Here is a 20,425-nt window from a genome sequence, read left to right on the forward strand (position 1 = left end):
GTTGGGATTATTTCCCACTGGAGGGAGATGGGCTATAGGGAGGATGCTTCTGTCTCTCGCTCGCTGTCCCCACCACCCCTGTCGCTGCCTGTCAGGCCTTTATCCTCATTGAGATGCAAGGCTGGCCGCTGCGGCCATCCGCTGAGCCGTCTGCTCCTGGAGGCACCTTCCCCTCCTTCCCCCTCCTCCTCCCGGGGCTGCCTGTGGAGCTATTCTTCAGCCTCTGCATTTCACAACAGCTCAAAGGCAGATGCATCAATCCTTTCAGGGGACGGGGACGTGAGGAGCATGGCAAGGGGGCTGCAGGCAGGTGTTGGTAGGTTCCCAGCCATCTCACAAGCCTCGTCCCCCTCCCTGTCCCCCGCTGGCTTGTGCCTGGCACTTGGACTGAGGCATGGGGCAGGGACAAGGAAGAGAAGAGGATGAGGAGGAAGAGCACTGGGATACACTGACCCCATAGACATGCTCGGGCGGGACGCAGGCAGGCTCCCGGTTGGGAGCACGGATCCGACCCTGACTGCTGCGGGTTTACACCAGGGACTAATTTGGCCCTGGTGCAGACAGCTGAGGGAGTGGGAAACAACTCCATGGCCACAGCGAGTGTGAAGGGTGGGGAGGGGTGGGGGTGGAGGTGTTGTTCCTCTCAAAGTCGCCACTTGCACTGGGTGCCCTGGGCGAAGGGTACGTCTGCCTCGCACACCGGAACGGGGTAGGGATGATTCAGGAACAGGTCTCCAGGACCCCCCCTCGACTCCCTCGCGCAGTCGCTTCTGTCCCGCTGCTCTCCCGGCTCTGGCCATGGGGCAGGAGGGAGGTGTGGGTCTGGCCGGTTCGCCGTCGGCGGGAGGGCGGCTGGTTCCCGGTGTGAGTTTTACCCGTAGGTGCCACAATCCTTTTGACTGTGTGTTTGAAAGCCTTGAGTCTATACATTTAAGAATCAGTAAATTAGAAAAATTGTCCTGAAATGTTGGAGGGAGGAAAAAGGCAGGAAGGCAGAGAGGGATGGGGAAGGGCTGAGAGGGAAGGAGGAAGGGAGGAAAGGGGCTGGTAAAAGAGAGTTCATCCAGGGGCACTGCCCTGGCTTTGCGCCCATCACCTGCGGGCTGGGAAGGAGGGAGGGAGGCAAGGACGAAAAGGGAGGATTGATTTCACACATTCAGTGCATATCATACAACCAGGGCAAGGCTTTCCTCCCGGGACTCCTTCCCGGGATGGCATCACTGCCGTAGCCAGTCTAGAGCCCTGCCCAGCAGCCCAAACCATACTCACGGCAGGGTTACGATTCACTGCTTCATTGCTCAGGGGAAAGATACCTTCTCCTTTCTTTCTTTTTTTTTTTTTTTTTTAATTATATATATCTTTTTAAGTACTTTTTTCTCCCTTTTATGTTTCTTTTTTTTTTTTTTAAGTCTTATAATTCTCTGTAACAGCAGCTTCTTTCTGTATTGGTGTGGAAGTTATATATAGACAGATATCTATAAATATATATAAGCCAAACTGCCTTACAGGTTGTTGTTTTGTGGGATTTTTGTTGGTTTGCTTTTTGTTTTGTTTTTTTTTTTTCAGTGTTGTATGTGTAGCAGGCACTTGAGTTTATATGAAGATGTTTGCTTGGGAGCTGAGGGGCAAAGGACTTGGGAGGGGGAGAGGGAAGGAAGGACGGAAGGAAGGAGCAGGGGCTTTCAACAAGTGGCCACTGCTAGCCAAGGATGTCCAGGTAGATTGGTGTGGCCTTGCCCAGAGCGTGAAGGATCTTGTAGATCTCCTTGATGTTGAGCCGTTGCTGAGGTTCTCTCTGCCAGCAGCCCAACATGATGTCGTAAACCTCCTTGGGGCAGACTCGAGGCCTTTCCAAAACTCGGCCTTGAGTAATGCACTCAATGACCTGAAAGAAAGAAAGAAAAGAGACATTGAGCACCAGTTGGGCAGTACCTGGAGGATGTCCTCTCCCAGCTACATCTTGGCTGATGTGGTGCCATTTAGCGAACAGGAGTGCTGAGAAGCCAAGAGGTCTGCAGGTCCTCAGTGCTCAGCTGCTTGTATGTTGTTAATGATCATTTTACAGTGAAAAGTTTGTCTCCAGCTGCAGTCTTGCAGTTCCCAGAAACCTTCTTCATTTGACACCTACCTATCTCAATGCACTCTCCAAACAGGAGGTCACTAGCAAACGAAATGAAGTTTTAATTTTTGATGTCAGTTCTTCCTGTCAGCTGAAGAAGAAAAAAAAGCCTTAAAATCCCCAAACTAAAGTAATATTTTGCACAGCTGAAATGATTTTTTTTTTTTTCCCCTGAAAATCAAGCGTCCTTTCCACTGCAAAGCCCAGGAGAGTTCTACAAGGAAGAGGTCAGAGCATCTTTTCCTACCTCCATCTCCAAGGGCAGCTTTGCCTCATTTTGACATAGAAAAGCAGCTGAAAGAATGAAATTTCATCTCAAATCACATCTGTGATGGAGAAAAAATATCTGCAGTGCTAACACTCTGTTCTGGGTCAGGTCGGTGCTGCTAATGAGAGAAACGTGAGCTCTTGGACAGCCTTAAAGACTCTTCAGAGGGATGCCATTGGAAAGGACTCTCCTAAGTGTCTGTATTTTGTTCACCCGAGGAATGGATGCATAGGGAAGGGGGGTATGATTTGTCAGAGAGCTGCTATTATCGTCTGGCCTCCTTGGTTGGAATTGATGAGTCCCAGCATTGCAGCGAGTGAGTGACCTGCCACGCTCCACAGATAAACACAGATCCCAAGCAGTGTGTTGAGGGAAGCCACCCAGCAAGGGGTGTTCAGAATTTATCATTTATGAATAGTAACGCACCTGCCACACAGCTCAATGGATACTTATCACTTTGCTGTTTGCATATAAATACGGAGGGGAGAGATTAGGACCTGCTGAAAGTGGGGTGAGGAAGAGGAAGCACGCAGAGAAACCTGCATCGCCGTAACGCTGCTGGCAGCGGTGACCGATGGGAGGAGGTGAGTTATGTCTTCTGACAGGACATCCTGGACATGCACAGGAGCCCTGTGGTGGATCCTTTCTCTCCAGGGTAAAGGAAGGGCATAGACAGAAGTTAATGGACTGGCTGAGGCTTTGAGATGAGGTGGTGCCCTGGCTTATCCCTCTGCTCAGGCAAGGGCTCTTCCAGCCTTGAACAAATCTGCTAAAATCACTCTAGGGGCACGAGGCCATGCGGATGCCACAGGATGGGGCGGGCATCCCAGCCTTGATAATACCCACACCCAGCAGCAGCGGTGCTCAGCCAGCTCAGTGATGGCACAACGGTCTGGTCCTGGCAGCTTGGAGCCTGACACAGGCTCACTTAACCTGCCTCTCCACGGGGCTCTGCAGCTGCGGCCGGGCTGCCTCTGAGATTTGCTCTGACACCCCACCAGCCAGGAGCTGGTGGAGGTGTCAGTCCTCTGCAGTCACCCAGGTTCTGCTCAGCTCTCCACAAATCATGCAAAATGAAACAGATGAGACCTAACATGGCTCCCTCCCACCAGGATGGTGTGGTCTGAGATGGAAGTCTTCAGCTCTCAGAAATAAGTGGATACAGCAATAGGAAAGGATGAGAGTTTTGCAGGGATGGTAGGAAAAGCTGATACAGCTGTGTCTGTGCAGATTTTAGGCAGCCCTCCTCCCTCAAGATTAGGAGTGACTACTTAGTCCTGCTGCCCTGCAAAAGAAACTGAGGCAGAAAGCACGAGGGCAGCTGAGCTGTCATATTCCAGCATGCCTGTCACCTGTGTACGAGCTACACGTGCTCATTTGTGTGTGTTTGTATTTACTGTCCCAGGGAACTGCAAGAGCAGCTCATTAAACAGCGTGACAAATAACTTCTGTCGCTGTCGATTCCATTGTTTGTGTCTCTAAAATGTTTGCGTGTGCTACTTTGGGATGTACAGTCAGGCCCCATTGAGCACACGAATGGGCAAGTATTAGAGCTGTAAAGCAACACCTTGGATTTGCCGTCTCTGCAACTCACTTAATTAAGGGATCTGTATCCAGAAAGCAGAAAATGCACATTTCTCATTACAAAAGGTGAAATTTCTGAAATCCATTAGATACACAGTAGGATAAAAATGTGCAAGGTTCCCACACACTGCTATGTCAATGCATCTTGTTCCTCTTCTATAATACCCCCTGCTATTCTGAGCAAAAATCTTCCAATGCATTTCTGCTGATGTGCCTCAAACCCGAGCTCTTGACACTCTGCTAATCCCAGCCAGCCTTCCCTCAACATTTTTACTGTACAGCCCAAAACTGATGGGCTGCAACTTTTGCTATTCAAAGAAACAACAAGGATGAACCAGCTCCTTGGGTCCCACCCTCAATGAACTGGGGCAAACCATATATAGTACATATCCCTATGGAAAAAAGCCCCATAGAAATGTGCCACATGCTATATAACAGGCTTCAAACACTTCCTCATAAACTGAAATCTACAGTAAGACTCTCAACTATAAAGTAAGAAGAAGAAGAGTAGAGAAAATGCAGGGCATAACAATAACTTAGATCCCAGGAGTAATTTCGATATCCTTAGTTCTGGCAGCACCCCAAGGGTTTATCCGATGTGGCTGTTACGGACGTACGTCAGGAACTTAGAGAGGAGAGACTGAGGATGAGCCAGTACATGGCTTTGGCAGAGCCCTTTGAGTCCTGCATGCCTCAGTTTCCCCAGTTCTTAAACAGAGATAATGACACTTCTCCTGTGGTGAAGCCATAGGAGAGCCAAGGAAGGGACCGTCTGTGTACGAGCTGCTTTACGAGCAATCTGAAAAGGAGAGATGGTAAAAAGTACAGTTTCCAGCTGAGGTGTCTCAGCACCGTTATACCTCTGTGTTTGAGAGTTGAAACCAGGGCTGCTTCCCATACGTGAAGATCTCCCAGAGGATCACCCCGAAGCTCCAGACGTCACTCTCTGTTGTGAATTTCCTGTACATGATGCTCTCCGGAGGCATCCAGCGGATAGGCAGCATGGTGTGTCCTCCAACCTGAGTGAGGGCAAAAGCACAAGGAAATCTCAGCAATGAGAGCCCCGCAGAAGAGGTCAACCCTGACATGATGTGGACAAACTCAGGGTCTCCCTGTGAGATACATCAGCAAGGAGCTGCTCAAAACAGCTGGGCTGGCTACTGCCTCCCTGACCGCCCATGGGTTTACCCACCAATCCCACCTGGTTAACATGATGGATTGGGAGTGAAATGTAACGAGATAAATGATGTCCTCTCCTCCCAAAATGGGCTTGTAAAGAAATCAAATAGCAAAATGCCAAAAGCATACTCCAGCCGCCAGTCTGATGAACCAGAAGGCAAGACAAGAAACAGTGTTCGGCGAAGAACTGTGCTGAGTTTTGCAGGGCCTCAGTGCTCTGAGGCACCTGCCAGAAATGCAGCGTTGAGGTTTGTCCCTCTTCGCTGAGGTTTTCTGAAAGCCGTCCACAGGCATCTACACATCACCTAATTACATGAAAGATTTTGTGCTCATAAAACTGTGCTACAGGCCTTTTCAAAGAGTGCTTTGAATATGTAAATGACTGCAGGACCGCACTGCAAAAAGGCGGTCTGTTGGTAAAGAACAGGCTCTCACAGGCAGGGATATGCCCAGCATTTACTGGAGGCAGGAAAGCCAGCCCCTTTGGAGAGGTTGGAAATGGAAGAGCCCATGGGGATATGCCAAGCCAGGGAAAGGCACTTTCTCCATCAGGGTCTACCCTTCCCTAGGGCACATGAATCCAGCAGGTACACAGCAGGTTTGTAGGATACGTGCAAACAGTTTGAAAGCAGATGGATTTACCTTCGGATTCACTAGAGATTTCTAAACAAGTGTCTCTGAGCAGGACAAGATTTTCTCTGTTCTGTCTTTCCACATAAGAAGCACCATCTGTGGGGAAATCGCTAATTGATAAGACCAGCCGGTGCTGGAAGCAGTATGGCTGCAAGACTCCAGCACTCGTTTCTGCTGAGGGTGAAGTGTCTGAGGTTTTAGTGAAGATGAGAAAGAGTGTTTTTTTGGTGCTGTTTGGAAGACCGCTTGTCTCATTATGGACACCAAAAAAGCAAGCACTAATAATTTTGTAGCGCTGCAACTGAATCAAAGAGGCAGAAATCTCTCTGGTCCTATGACGGACCAAGGGAGGAGGTAGCTGGTATCTGGGTTTCCAGCATACGTACGGATGTTCAAAATAATGAGATCGTTGGCACTTGCTTGGATGAAAATGTCTCCTGTACAAACAAAAGCTCTCCTCTGAGCTGCCAGTTTTCCCAAGCTCCCACAGATTTCTTTGCCTGATTAAAGTAGAATTAGTGTGGAGAAGGGGCAGTACGGAGCCACATCACAGTGCTTGGAAGCAAGAGGGACAGCGCTGGGGAGGCGTGCTGGGGTGGTGTGGAATGGATGTGATGCCCAGCAGGCTTTCTGCACAGAGGGTGCGAGTCAGACTCATCTGGCCCTTGACAGAATTTGGACTTGGGCTTGCAGCGTTGTACTCAGAAGTCTGCAAACCAGCGCGTTTTCTAACTCTGAAATAGACCCTCCCTCAAAAAGAGGGAAGGAGTTTTAAAAGTCTCAGAAGCATCTTTCTTTCCTGAGCGCAGAGGTGCTTAGGACTGTGATGCATGAAGATAAAAAGCTCGTTGCAGCTCCACACCTCCTGTTTAGAGAAGGCTTGGCTGGCGTGTTCTCAGCCTGCTGCTCTGAACTCCCAAGAATGTTCTGCCGTAATGGAAATGGAAATATGCTTTTCTTTGTTTGTTCCTTTGAAACCCTGGCTGCAGTTTTAGCTCTTTCCTGCATTCCCAGCTTTTACAAGTTGCTTTCCCTTTTTGTGAAGGGCTCTGAGGAAATGTTATTGAAAGAACAGGACATACATCAAACCGGATTGTTGCAAAAACTGGTTTGTGCTAATGCTTGTTTTGTTCTCCTTTAAGTAGCATTAACTCTTCAGTTTTCGAGCAATCTCAGAGTGATTACTTATTGCAAAGCTCTCTACATTTCCAGTATCCTGAATCTTGCAGTATTATTTGAGATTACATGTTGAGAGCACTTAACTCCCTTTTGAACAGGTCTGACAGCAGTTCAGAATCTATGAACCAGGTCCTCAGCTTACACAAACAGTATTTACAGCAGTTTTGCTTGGATGGGAGGGTCCTGATTTACACCACTTGAGAATCTGGACCTAAAAGCAGAACAGAGAAGCCAGTAGTCCCATCTCATTTCCAATAAGCTAAAATAAAGTCAAGATCTTTGGTCTCCTCTAGACACATCCCGGTGAAAAACTGCCAGTCAAGTGACACACAGTCAATGATTGTCCCAGGAATGTGACAACACAGTCTTGGCTTAGCTCATATGGTAGAGCCCACGAACTGCCAAAGATTTCCTCTCATTCCTCTATGTCATGTGAGACAAATCTTGTACTAAAAATTAATCCAGTAATAATTAATAATCAAACTAATTTTTTGGGGGGAAAAAACTCCAAACAACACCCAGAAACATCTGGATCCCAAAATATGGCTCAGCTATGCTCACAGATAAGGAGTTATTCTTTCCAGAAGTATTCTTTGCATCTCAAACAAGATGTCACATTTTTGAGAGGAAACGTTAAGTCTTGCACTTACTAGGTAGCTATAAGCAGAACAGACAACACTTAAACTGCACCATAAAACCACTTCAATGTCTAGCTTAGCACATGAGGCTGACTACTACATTTTAAAGCCTCACCTTTGACTATCCCATACTGCTCCCTTTGCAGACTGATTAGGAGTAAAATTCCCATTTAACAGATGAGAAAGCAGACGCAGGAAGGCAGGAAAAGGCCCTGCTCTGAAGCTGTATAGTAAGTGAACACTAAGACAAGTCTCCCTCGTCGGCAGTCAACCGTACCCTGTTATTTGCTGATGTAGCAAAATCATTTAGAGCGGAGCACAGAGGGATTGTGCTACTGAAGCCACAGGAAGCAGAGTGTGCCCAGGGTGACAGAAATCCTTTACATAACGTGTAGTGCCTGTGATCTGTGTTACACCAGCATAGACTTGCGTGCGACTCCCACAGCTGCATACTTCTTTTACAGGACCAGGCGTTGCCAAAAGCTTAAAAGCAAAATGATGCTATGAAATCAGGCTGGTTTTTTCTTTTGCAAAGCCAGTTGACACGACATGTCCTTGGCTCCGGAAAGAATTGCTACCATGTCTTTAGAGAGAAGCTGAAAGTTTGCTTCAGCCAAGCCCCTGTTTGCTCAGAGCTGGGCCTGGCAGGTTTCAGAAATTAGTGACCATGCAGGACTGATGCTTGTCAGGAGCATGCTACTTCTGAGCCTTTTCTAAAACAGTCATGTCATCTTCCCACTCCACCTTCCTCCATTTCCCTTGGGAGCCAGGGTTGCGGGAGCCCAGCCACCATGGATGTTCATCTTCTAAAGGCCCCTGAGGGTGATATGTCCTCCAACAGTGGCATTGCAACATCTCCCCTGGAGACACTCCACAACTTGGAAGTGGGATTTGCTTTCAAGTAAATAAGACAAGTACATCCTCTTCTGTTCCTCCCTTTAAATCCTATGATGCTGCCAAGCTCGCCCTTTCTCCTTGTTATTTTAATGCTTCATAGACCTGCAGACTGGCCTCTTTATCCCATTGCCATGACTGTCTAGCTTTGCTTGACATTTTTAGCTCTCTAACTTTCTCTCCCTAGATCAACTCCCCGTGCCCACACTGACATGTTATTCCGACTGCTTTGCTCTTTCAGTTTGCGGTACTGTCCTGGTAATAAATAGAGCAATCAGCACATATCCTCTGAGCAGCCAAAGTTTCCTTCTTCTTTCTCCATTTCAAGATCACAGTATCACCTACTCGTTTCCATCCCTCTCTAATGGATATTCCCAAGTGCATGGCTGGGTCTACAGCCACATGTTTCTGATATTCCAGGGCACCTGGCCTCTGCTCTGAAGCCTCATTACACATCCAAGCCTGTAGACTCGCAAGATAACCAGCCACTCCCTTTGAGCAGCTTATTGCTGTAGTAGATATGAACCTCAGTGAGCTGGGGGAGGTTAGGGAAAGGCCAGCATTAATGGCCATTAGGGAGAGAGATAATTACTTAATGCTAGTACAGTACTTTGATGATGTAAAGCTACATAAGTGCTACATACAAGTAGTATTATACGGCTCAAGGTTTGCCTGCTAGCAAGGAAAGCTGGTGTCTGGGGAAAAATTCTCCTTGTCCCAGCTTTCTGAATGACATCCAGCTGATTAGGAAGGGAAAGATGACATGTTATCCCCAATGACTTCAACAGTACGGCAGCAGGTAGTGGATCAGTAGTGTTCAGTGAAGACTCTGCAATACATTCACAGTTTGGGCCACTAACAGAGATACCATGGAAACTGAAACCAGGGTAGGGCTGAAAAACACTCATGAGAACTTTGGACTGATGGGAATCTGTACACTAACACGTTAAAGGCAGCTTTTGGTGCACAGCCCTGTTTTCCCTCTCCCAGCTCACACACCAGCTCCAGGCTGTAGCCCAAAGAGGCATTCGGAGGGAAGCTACTGAGCCATCCCTCCGTGCTCACAGCTGAAGGTTGCTTCGTGTATCTCAGCTAAGAAAGAAATTTGGTCTCTGGCATACTCCAAGGCTGTGTCCTATTTTCCTTTTTCTGCAGTTTCCTTCTCAACTTTGAAATAAAACGGAAAATAAATCAATGCTTTTGTTTCCCTTGGTTATTTGACATTTGCTTTCCAAGGTCATTTGACAGCTTTCTTCCTGTTCCTGCTGTACTTTAGAGGGGCTCTTCTCCTGCTCCTGCCTTGGTTGTTCACAAGAACAACCATAGGTGTGTTCGTATGGTGCAGCACTATTCGAACCTCCCTGTTGTGTGCAAGAAGCTGGAATTTGTACAGAATCACACAGCAGTAGTGGAGACCTTGGCACCGTTTCTCTCCAGGAAAATCCACTCAAGCACTCAATCGGCACGACCTAGTGATAAGACACACATTCTCTGACTGCTGTCTTGTTCCTGCTGCTGTAGGTAGGGATGACCTGAGATCTACTTTAATTGCAGACCTGGCTGTTATCCCAGGCTGGGCTCCACCAGAACATATGGCCTTTAGACCTCAGCTCTAGGAGCTGGGTGATCCCTGGAAGATACTTAGCTCTGGACCTTCCCCTAGCAGCCAGATGTATGTCTCCATCAGGACACATTAATTCCTGCTGTGGGCAGGATGTGTTATTCAGCAGTCCTGGACTGCCTTGTATGAATAAGAGCCACAGGTGGTTGGGTCACCTGAGAAGACACAAGGACAAAAAAAAGCAATGCAAGCAAGAAGCAGGAAAAGCTTCTCAGTTTGGCTAAGTTGAGCTCTTGGAGAAAAACAAACAACAAACAAAACCGCTGTAGATCATGCCTTAGTGAGTCAAAGTTTGTCAGATGAGGTTGGGGCATGCAAAGGTGGCTTCTCGGGGCAAGGGAAAGGGCAGTACGTGATCACGGCTGGGTCTCCGGGAGGAGACACTCCTTCCCTGCCTTCAGTGCTGGATCCAGCAGCACTGAGAGACATTTCTCCATCAGATGCACCAGTATTTTGCCTGTGTGAGTCCTGACAGATTCCCAGGCACCTTTTGCAAAGCAGAGGGATTAACTCCAACATGTCAGACAGAGCTGAGCTTTGCTGAACACTGGCTGTCTGAGACTTCATAGTTTTAACTGTCACCTTAACTAGGTTCTTAGGTACCCAAGTAGTTTACATCAGAGGAAGCTGAATTTAAGTGCAAGTTGTAACTGGCTGAAATTCCCAAATATTTTATCTGTAATTTCCTTTCAGCTTATCCAGAAAGAAGGGTGCTAGCTATATCTGAGCCTGCACCACTGCCAGAATTACCCCGGCCTCTAAAAATCCCCAGGGTGTTCTCCTGACCGAAAGGCATCGTGCGTTGTGGCCCTACCACCCCCAGGCTGAGCCTTTTCCAAGTGATTCAAAAGCCATCACTGCAAACTCAGCACAGCCCTGCCCTTGCCTTCAGGTCTTGTGCTTTTGTGGTCCCTGCTGTCACAGCCAGTGCTGAACGGGAGCTTAAAACCAGTCAACAAAACCCAAAAAGCTTCTGTCAAACATTTCAACTCACTTGACTTCTCGCGTCCTCGCCATGCAGCGCTCCGCAGGTGTCTACTCCACTTTCTGGGAATGACAGATCTGATCCTCTCCTAATCCTCACTCTCCGCACCTAACCGCCTCCTTCAGTGCCGGCGCTGGTGGTGCCGCAGCATGGGACCTGCTGCTCCCCTGCACGCCAGTGACCAAAGACACCTCACAGCAATTTGCAAGGGATCACAGAGGGGTTTTTGGAGATTTACAGAACACACAAAGCAACCTGTAGCTGCTTCTTTGCGTGCAGCTGTGCTGGGTATCCCAGCCTGGCCCAAAGAAGGGGAGATGCAGGTCTCCTGCTGCCAAAGGGAAAAGGATTGGACTTACCCAGAGAGAGCACAAGGAAAGGAACCAAATGTCCCTGTCGTGAGGTGATGTAAGGAGCCAGATGGACTTGCTCAGGAGCAGGAAAGACTGACCGGGCAGAGTTCACACGAAACTGAGAAGGGGGTGAGACCTTCCTGCTGTCAGTAGGACTGTTTGGCAAGGGACTGTTTGTTCCCCCCAGATGCACATACCGTGTTTAAACATGAGTCTAAAAATAAAGCCTGCCATTGACATTGTTTTTCCTTACTTCATTTAACAATCTACTTGCTTTATGACCTGTAATTCTGAATCACGTTGAATCAAGCAGTGTAATTTGCAAGCAGGGACAGTGGCCTTTCTCCCCCTTCCCCTCATCTCTGCTCCACGGAGTGTATTTTAATCCCACGGTTTTCAGCATTCCTAATGAGCCATTAACCAGCTGCCAATTACTTATGCAAATGAGGGGGGGCAGACGCGGAGGGGTGGCTGTAGCTAGAGGTAAATTCTGCTACCTCAAAATGGCCTGAGATAAATCACTGCTGCTCCAAGAGCTGCCAGCACCCAAGAGCACTCTCAGTTATATTGTCTGCCATCTAAAAATGCCAGAGGTAATGCAGAGGATGGTTAAGAAAAGGGAAACAGAGGAGTAATTGCACATATATTTTTAATTATGTTTGCCAATAATCTATTTGGTGCTCTCCTTACGACAGTTCACGCCTCCCCTTTTCTTCCCAGAACTCAAAGCAGCAGCACCCACTGCTAGGAAAGGGCTGTCCAACCTGCCTGCAGAGGAACAAAGGCCAGTTTCTCGTTTCCATACAGGTAAATGCTCCAAAAGCCATGATCTCCAACACCGAGATGTGAGCTGTGAGAAACCCCATCCATGCCTCATTTGGCTGGACAGACATGGGAGGAGAGCAGCTGTAGTTTGCAAAGCACCTAGTAAAGAGGTCAGTGAGGCCACCACCAGGTCTTGGCAGGTCCTAAACCCCTGTCCTAACGATTGCTGCTAGAGCCTTCCCAGATGAAGACGAGGTGACCAGGCTCCTAATCCCCTGGGCCACCTACTGAAAGCTTCTTGTGGCCCAGAACAAACAGACCCCACACTAGGACCTCAGACAGCGGAGGTCCAGTGATGGCACTTGGGAAGGATTCACTGGTGAGAGACCCAGTGCCTTCCCAGGGGTCCCACTGCTTGGCTGTGGGTTGGCACTGGGCAGCTGTGCAGAGGGGTGCACACAGGTCGTGACCTCTGTGGTCTTCTGCACCACAGCCACAACATGGGCACCACATCTGGGCTGTTCAAAAGCTACTAACTAAGATGCTTTTCTTCTGGTCAGTGCCCAGATAACAGCAGAGGCTGGGAAGGCCACTAAACCTGTTCCAGCTACAGCTGTCAGATAGCCTGTTTGTCAGCAACCATATGGATTAACCAGTTTCTCTCCACCAGGCTGGAGACCCTCGTACCACACCATAGTCTTTTTTAGGACAGGCCTACTCAGAGACATGCAATATCCATGAAACAGTCCAGCTGTTGGCTGGTTCCAACTTCAAAGGGGATCTGCAGTCTGCAAAGACCACAAGTACCAACGGAAATTGTCCATGACTGATCTGCATTATCGTTTTGCAGAGAGCTGGTAATATTACAAGAAGTGTTTAATAGCTCAAAAGCTAATCAGATAGAGGCTGAGTTAAACCGTCACGATGCAAGCAACGCGTCCATCAGGATTCTGCTCTTTTGGCGATGCGGAGAATGAAAATCAGCTCAGTTTCTGGCTTCAGAAAGTAGGAAGAAGATTTTGCCCAATAAATCTTAACCTACAGATATAAAAGCAGAGTCTCAAAATGGCCTGAGAAATGCATCTTAGGAAACAGGACCAATAAAGCACTTGCATATGCGACCACTCTATGCTAATATGCATTCAGATTGGCATCTCTTAATCTCCCCTTCCATCGTCCCTCTCTCTCTGTCCTGACAGTGACTCCCCTCTGGATAACCAACAGTGCTCCATCTTTGTCTGCAGCCAGAGCCATCCCTGACTGACGACTATACGTGATTTAGATCCGACTCCATTACTTAACTTCTGGATGCTGGCTAATCAGTTCAACTGCCTTGGCATTAATCATAATAATATTCAAAATTCATTAGGCTAGAATGTTTGGAAATCTATTTCTTGTTAATGTCAGATTCACTGAGCATAAGCCTGGCAGCATACAGACAGAAATTTAGTGTAACACAAGGAACTCCCTATAGAAGCAGTCCCTTCCTTTACGTGCAGCCGGGCCGTGATCTGACAGCTCCTGCCTGGTTTGTCCTTTGTGAATCTTGTTAAGTCGCAGTCAAACACTGTGAGCACGCTGCCTGTTGGTTGATCAAGGAGCATTTAGAGAAATATGTAGCTGAGTGTGGATTTTTTTAAAGGGGGAAAGTTAATTGCTCAGATCTGTGCCCGAAAATCTTAATAGCATCTTTTGTATCTAAACACTGGGCAGGCAACCCAGAGGCTTTTATGCACACTCATGGTATGGAGGTACAAAAAATAGAAAGTCTTTTAAAAATAGAAATCTGTTCCTTGCTTTCCTGAAAACTTACAGTACCTTAGATTAGAGGATGGGGCCTTGGTGCTTTACCAAGATGAAAAGCTTTCAGCAATAAAACAGCTGGATCGTTCCTTCTAGCCGGTTTCCCATAGGCCAATTGAGTATGGTTCCCAATGGCGCGTTTCCGAAGGGTTTATTTGGCCTGTTCAAGCATTTTAGGTGCTTTCCTTCAGGTACGAGCTCTCACCCTCTAGTCGAACAGTGGTTTCTCAGCAGGGAAACATCACAGAAATATCGAACAACCTCAGAAGATGCATAGGCTTTCTCTCCTAATGAAGGCAGCGCAGGCACAGATGGCATCTCAGACAAACACGTTGCAAGCCGTGTTAAAATAAAGAGCTCATCATCGGAGGCTGCAGTGTCACACCTACTAATGATGTGATTAAACTCATCAGTGCCGGTGGGAAAGCTCTGCCAGCTCTGGCACTGCCGAACGGAGAGCTGCATTTCACGGCAGAGGCAAACCCCAACCCCCAATCCCCCCTGCCACCAGTTAAGCCACTGTAGAGATACATTGAATATATGATGCTAAGGGTTAGACTTAAAATAGGGGAGAAAATTTAAGAGACCTAAAATAGAGGGAGTTGCCCTGGACATGCCCTTCCCACGCCTGCCTGAAGCATCCCTGTCAAAAGGTGGTGTGGCACGTAGAGCAGAGGCTGCAGATGGTGACAGCAGCCAAAGAGGGACAAGGGCAGGAGAAGAGAGGGACAACACGGGTCAGAGCCCAGCTGTGACAGGGGGGCAGCGGCAGTGCTGGGAAGTGGCAGAACTAAACCCAGCGATAGCCAAAAACGTGGCACGTGCAGAAGGTGAGGCTGGGGTTTGGCTGCAGGATTCTGCTGGAAAACCAGCTAAATTTGAAAATTTGAAGGAATCAAGTGTTGCGTCCTCCTCTGCTCTGTTTTTCCACCTGAGACTTTCTGTGCATTGAAGTTTCCTCCGTTCTTTATCAAGTTTTCCAGATGCCCTTGAGTAGGACAGAGTTGCTGGAGTCCCATGCATTTTAACCATTGTGTTAAAATTCTTCCTCCCTACTTTATTTAGCCAGGAGCGTAAATAAATAAGCAAGCCCGCTAACACAGGAAGCACGTTCCCAGATGCCATTAGAGCCCTCGAGCACTAACTGGCCATTGCAGATATGGCTGGCTGCCTTCTGCTCCGCCAGACGCTCCACCCCTGCGAGCCTCACCGGGACCGTTCCACGAACCCAGTGCCCAGTAGGACACATCTGACTGTTTTTTGCCATAATATAGGACTGCTCCTAGATGGTCAGCCCTCTGAGCTGGGCGAGTTTTCCTAGAGTAGTCTCTAGGCACCAGCTCTCCATTAGAGTTAGCCACAAGAGGAAGGATGGAAAGAGAAAGTGAGTCTAAAGAAACCACTAATGTTCTGCAGTGTCTGATAGGATGAATGACCCCTGCAGACATATGCTGAGCAGACAGGACAGTCCTCAATTATGTCATTGCTAGAGCATTTACTTCAAGGAGAAATGTGACCAGAAATGCTGGGCTTAAAGCCTTGGCTGGTTTTGCTGCCTCTGGATAAGCCGCTCCAGTCCCCGAGCGCTGGGGCGGGGGGAGGGAACCTGCACAGACAATAACACGCGTGTCTGCATATGAAACAGCTTTACAGCCCCAATTGTAGAGCCGAGAAAAAACCCTCTTCAGTTTCATTCTGTCCTCTTTCCTTTAGGGCCCTAAAGGATTTGCTAAGGTACTGATGGGTGCCGATCCAAATATCCCAGTGGGCAACCCACAGCCTCCCTCAGGAAATCACAAATGAATCTTGCCTACACGATGGAAATTTCCTGCTTGCCACACTGATTTTCCTCAGCCTCAGCCTCACTGTGTCCTCCCTGTCCTAACTTCTATATACTTCTCCCAACATTTTCTCACCTTCAAGCTCACAACTTTGTAAATAATTGCGATCCGGTAGCATATCTCCCTGCTCTGGTCATTCTATAGACAAACTATTTACATACAGCCCTTTCTATCCTCAGCAATCAACTGCTTCACAGTGTCTTTGTTTCTGCTGCACCTCTCCAGAAGCTGCCGACCTTCTGAATACTCTTTGTGTGGCTGAGCCAGGGCAGTGTGGCTGTGTAATAAAATAGTATTTAAAATAACAATTGCTGTAGAGGCACGCACTTTGCTCTTTGACTTGGGTTCTTTACATGGATGGCTTCAGAAGAGCATTGGTTTCACACTGAAAGCTACAAGCTTGCTGGGCAGCTGCCACCCCACGTGGGACTGTGCCTTGTTCGAAGAGGACAGGGTTTGTAAAGACAAAACGCGACGTGGCCTGGGTCGGGCACAATCCCACTTTGCAGCAATACTTGCTGTATATTGATCAGAGCCAGCTCGGTGCTTTATTAGCCACCCGAGAGGTGCAATGAGCTGCCACTGGGATTTGTGCTTGATAATCAAAGGCATTTGTCATTCTTTGAAACGCTCCGCGAGTAGGTGTTTGATTTGGGAGTGCGTGAAAAACAGAGAACAGCGACCCAGAGCAAGAGGCAGGGAGGCAGCAGGCAGGGGTGGGGTGTCCTGCTGCCCACCCCCTCATCCTGGGGGCATCCCCACCAAGGCATCCCGCATGGCCCCGTGGACATCATCCCATGGGGCAGGACCCAGCGGCCATGCAGCCCAACAGACTCCTCCACCACTGGCAAAGCTCTCCCTGATGAAGCTTGAAGAGCAGCAGTCGCTGCTGCCGTTCAGCCCGCAGCTGCCCGGCATGCGTAGCGCTCTCAAAGCCCTCCTTTCTGTTTTGGCTTTTCCTAGACAAACTGTTCTGGTTTTTCCTTCCCTCCCTCTCACTGACAGGTACAGGTGGCCTTGCTGCCCTCTCATTGCACCTCCCTCAGCTTGAATTTTAAACTATTTAACAGCTTTAAACGCACCTAATGAGGTTTCAGTTTGCACTTTGCTGCCATCCCTCTGCTTCTCTGACACCGGGAAGAAGAGTGGTTTGGAAACCTATTGCGGTCTTCCCTGCGTTGGAGGTCTAATTACATGGTAACTGGTGACCTTGTAAGTACAGGGTAATCTGCTGTGTAACACCAGGGTAAATTATCCCAGTACTTCTGTCTTTTCCGCTGCAGCCTTCTGCAGAGATGGAAATACAGCCAGTTAAATGGTAATTAATCTTTGAACCATTTGACACTTGCCCAAGGTGGTGAGAAGCAACCAGCAGAAGCCCACTGGCTCTGCGAGGGGCAAGAGACTGGTTCAGAAGTCACTGCTCTGGGAGTGTCTGGTGTCACCTGGCCAAAACAGGGGCCACTTTGTCACTCAGCCTCCCCAGGTGCCAGCTGCTGAGGGCGGCAGGTATGGGCTGCTTTCCTGGAGCTGGATGCTGCTGTCTCTTGCCTGCCCTGCGTTAGGCATTGCTTGTTTAGAGGGACACATCAGAGTCATCTGCAAGAGGAAGAGGGCAGCAGGGGCATGTGGATGCCTGAGGGGAACAGGCACTCACCCCGCCTCCCTTAGCAGGATGAGGCCAGAGGTTCAGAGCTGCTCATCTGCAATGGGGGTGAAGCATCTGGAGCACTTCCTTACCCTGACCCCGAGGGAGGTGCATGGGAATGGCACCAACATTTTCCTCTGAAATCACCGGAACCAGCCAGGCACAGCCCGAGGCATTCACCCTGCAAAACTCCAGGAAAACCAGCCCAGAGATCTGCTTTTTCCCTCCGCACTGCGAGATGCACTTCGTTCCCTCCCACGACAACAGCCTGTCGCCTCGAGGCTGGGGGCTGCCTGTCTGACCCCTGGTACCTTTATGGCAACAAAATATATTTGCATACATTTTAGACTTGCTGACATCATTTCCTCCGGAGAGCTTTGGGTTTTTATAGTATCCCCGGTAATGATTTTCAGATTATAGACTAATAAAATATTTTAATTTGTTAGGAACATTAAGGTGGGCACTGTACAATTCCTATGACATTTAAATAGTGCTTAAAAAAAAGAGGGAGGGGGTTCTGAGCACATTTCTCTTCCAAACAGCAACACTGAAATAGAAAGTCAAAATCCCACATGCTGGTACCGAGATCAGCTCTGACACCTCCCCTCCGTGCCTGTTTCACTTGAATACCTGCCAAGTTAAATAAGCAAACATGGGATTGCAGCATCCTAGTTGCAAACCTGTTTTTGTCAAGCGAGCCCTCCTCCTCAGTCACTCTGGCTGCTGATGCTGCGTGACAGTGACCTGATCTAAGCACATATGGCTCCGTGTGCCATTGTCCTTTACAGGATGGGCCACAACTACTGGGTGCTGCCATGGGTAACACAGCAGTTTTGCGCCTCTGCCTGTACTCATCTGTTTGTTCCCCCGCTCTTCATTCGTTGCACGCTCTGATTAACTAACCGGACAAGACTGTAAAACAAGCAAGTCATGGGTCTAGAGCATCCCATCATTTCCACAGTGTGCAACGTACACTGCGTGCCACAAGGCCGGCTGCTGCACCAGCCCCTTTCCTCTGGCTGCGTAGCAGTTGCACAGTTTGGAGTCAATAAGATTGCACTGAAAGAAGTAGGGGTATTTCGGAGGGGGAAAGTTGCCCTTGCAGCTCAATGGGTTGATACGGTTGATAGCTCTGTGCTTCGTTTCCTAACCTGTAAAATCATAGAATCATAGATTCATGGAATGGTTTGGATTGGAAAGGACCTTGAAGATCATCTAGTACCAATCACCCTGCCATGGGCAGGAACACCTTCCACTATACCAGGTTGCTCAAAGCCTCATCCAACCTGGCCTGGAACACCTCCAGGTATGGGGCAGCCACAACTCCTCTGGGCAACCTGTTTCAGTACCTCATCACCCTCAATGCAAAAAATTTATTTCTTAGACCTAATCAAAATCTCCCCTCTTTCAGTTTCAAGCCATTGCCCCTTGTCCTATCACTACACGCCCTGGTAAAAAGTTCCTCTCCAGCTTTCTCATAGCCTCCCTTTAGGTACTGGAAGAACGGGGCAATGCAACTCACTGACTTCTCAAAGATGCTGTGCAGGTAATGGCTTGTACAGTGAAGCAATAAACGGCACAGCAAAGTCTGCCAAGAAAGGGAAAAATAGCCACATGTTTAGCTCAGGGTTAGTTATACCTGGCAAAAGAGACGGAGGGTTAAGCAATGAATGTTATGGAGAAGAATAGCAAAGAAGTTCCTTTGTTCTGTGAGTACTTTTGCCTTGTACCTCAACTGAATCACACAAGATTAACGGCAGGTGATTATGTAAAGTCTGTACTACACGGCAGAGGCAAGTGTGAGCTCGAGCCTCCCCATTATCATTATCTGACCTTGCATCTTCCCTTTTGCAACCTCAGCGTTTTTTTGTGGATAGGATTTCTGGGTGGTTATTTTAAGAAAACTGTGTTAAATTTCTTGCTTCTGTGCCAGGTACCTGCTGTTTAACAAACGGGCCATGACTAAGCATAGACTGGAAATTAGAAGCATCTACGAGTTAAAGCAATGAGATTCTGGGACTATATCTTCCCTTAGGAGCACATTTAATAGTGGTGCTTGATTATGAAAAGGATAAATCTGATGTGATTGATGTAACAGGGGATTGGATTTGATGATCCAGGGAATCCCTTCTAGCCCTCTCTACTTCTAATGAATTTATTTTTAAAGGGCGAGGGGGATGCAGTGTTCTACCGATGGCAAACAACAGCGAAGTGGATAGATAACCTGCTCATGGCTAGTGAGTTTCCATTCCCAGATTTAACCACTTCCCAGCACCAAAAAGGCGGAGCAGGCCTCTCTCCTGGTTCTGCCCACCTTGAATATACCAAGCAAGGTGGGCGCAAGGATCCCACCTGCTTCTCTCTTTGCATTTTCCAACTACTGAGGACTTCCAAAATTCACTCTCCTCGAACCAGTACCGCAAACATGTCATCTCACCGGTTGCCTATGTCTTTCTAATGTACTTACCTGTCTCCCAACACCATAATGACCGTGACCCTTGCAAACTTTTTTCATGTGAATCTCCTCAGTGAAGATGCGCAGGAATCACCTTTTAACAATGGGAAACTGAGGCACAGAAGGACTAACTGAATTTCCTATGGCGACAGAGGATGTTGGTAGGATGGAAGGGACCTGCAGCCCAGTCCAAGGCTGGGATCTCACTACTGGACTTTTCTTCTCCATGCACCTAACTGGGCTTTCCCTTTCACAACAGGAATAGCAGAGCAGAAAGTATTTTTCAGCCCAAGCATTCACTGCTCTGGGATTCCGTACTCTGCCAAGCCCAGGGGACAGAGCCAGGAGTTTCTGAGGGCACAGTGCAAGGTTGTTTCAGAAGGGATGCACAGAGAAAACGGTTGTGTTCCTTTTCCCCCCTGAGTAGTTTTAATTCTTTAATTCCTACTTGCTAATAAGA

At 48.2% G+C, this 20,425-nt stretch overlaps 1 protein-coding gene across 5 annotated transcripts in view; it reads right to left on the reverse strand.

The window, feature by feature from the left end:
- Positions 1–1,699: 1,699 nt before the first annotated feature.
- Positions 1,700–20,425, reverse strand: part of NTRK3 (neurotrophic receptor tyrosine kinase 3) — a 209,968-nt gene continuing 191,242 nt past the window's right edge. For 4 of the 5 annotated variants that reach the window (XM_086619990.1, XM_086619989.1, XM_086619988.1 and 1 more), the window contains 2 exons: positions 4,832–4,990; positions 1,700–1,885 (listed from right to left, as the gene is read on the reverse strand). In XM_086619990.1, the coding sequence (XP_086476116.1) occupies positions 1,700–1,885; positions 4,832–4,990 (345 nt within the window). Of the gene's footprint in view, positions 1,886–4,831; positions 4,991–6,329; positions 6,339–13,141; positions 13,169–20,425 lie in introns of all 5 variants that reach the window. The other variant, XM_086619987.1, reaches the window with a different exon arrangement.

Source organism: Tauraco erythrolophus, chromosome 14, assembly GCF_009769465.1.
Source record: "Tauraco erythrolophus isolate bTauEry1 chromosome 14, bTauEry1.pri, whole genome shotgun sequence".
Classification (NCBI taxonomy): Eukaryota; Metazoa; Chordata; class Aves; order Musophagiformes; family Musophagidae; genus Tauraco; species Tauraco erythrolophus.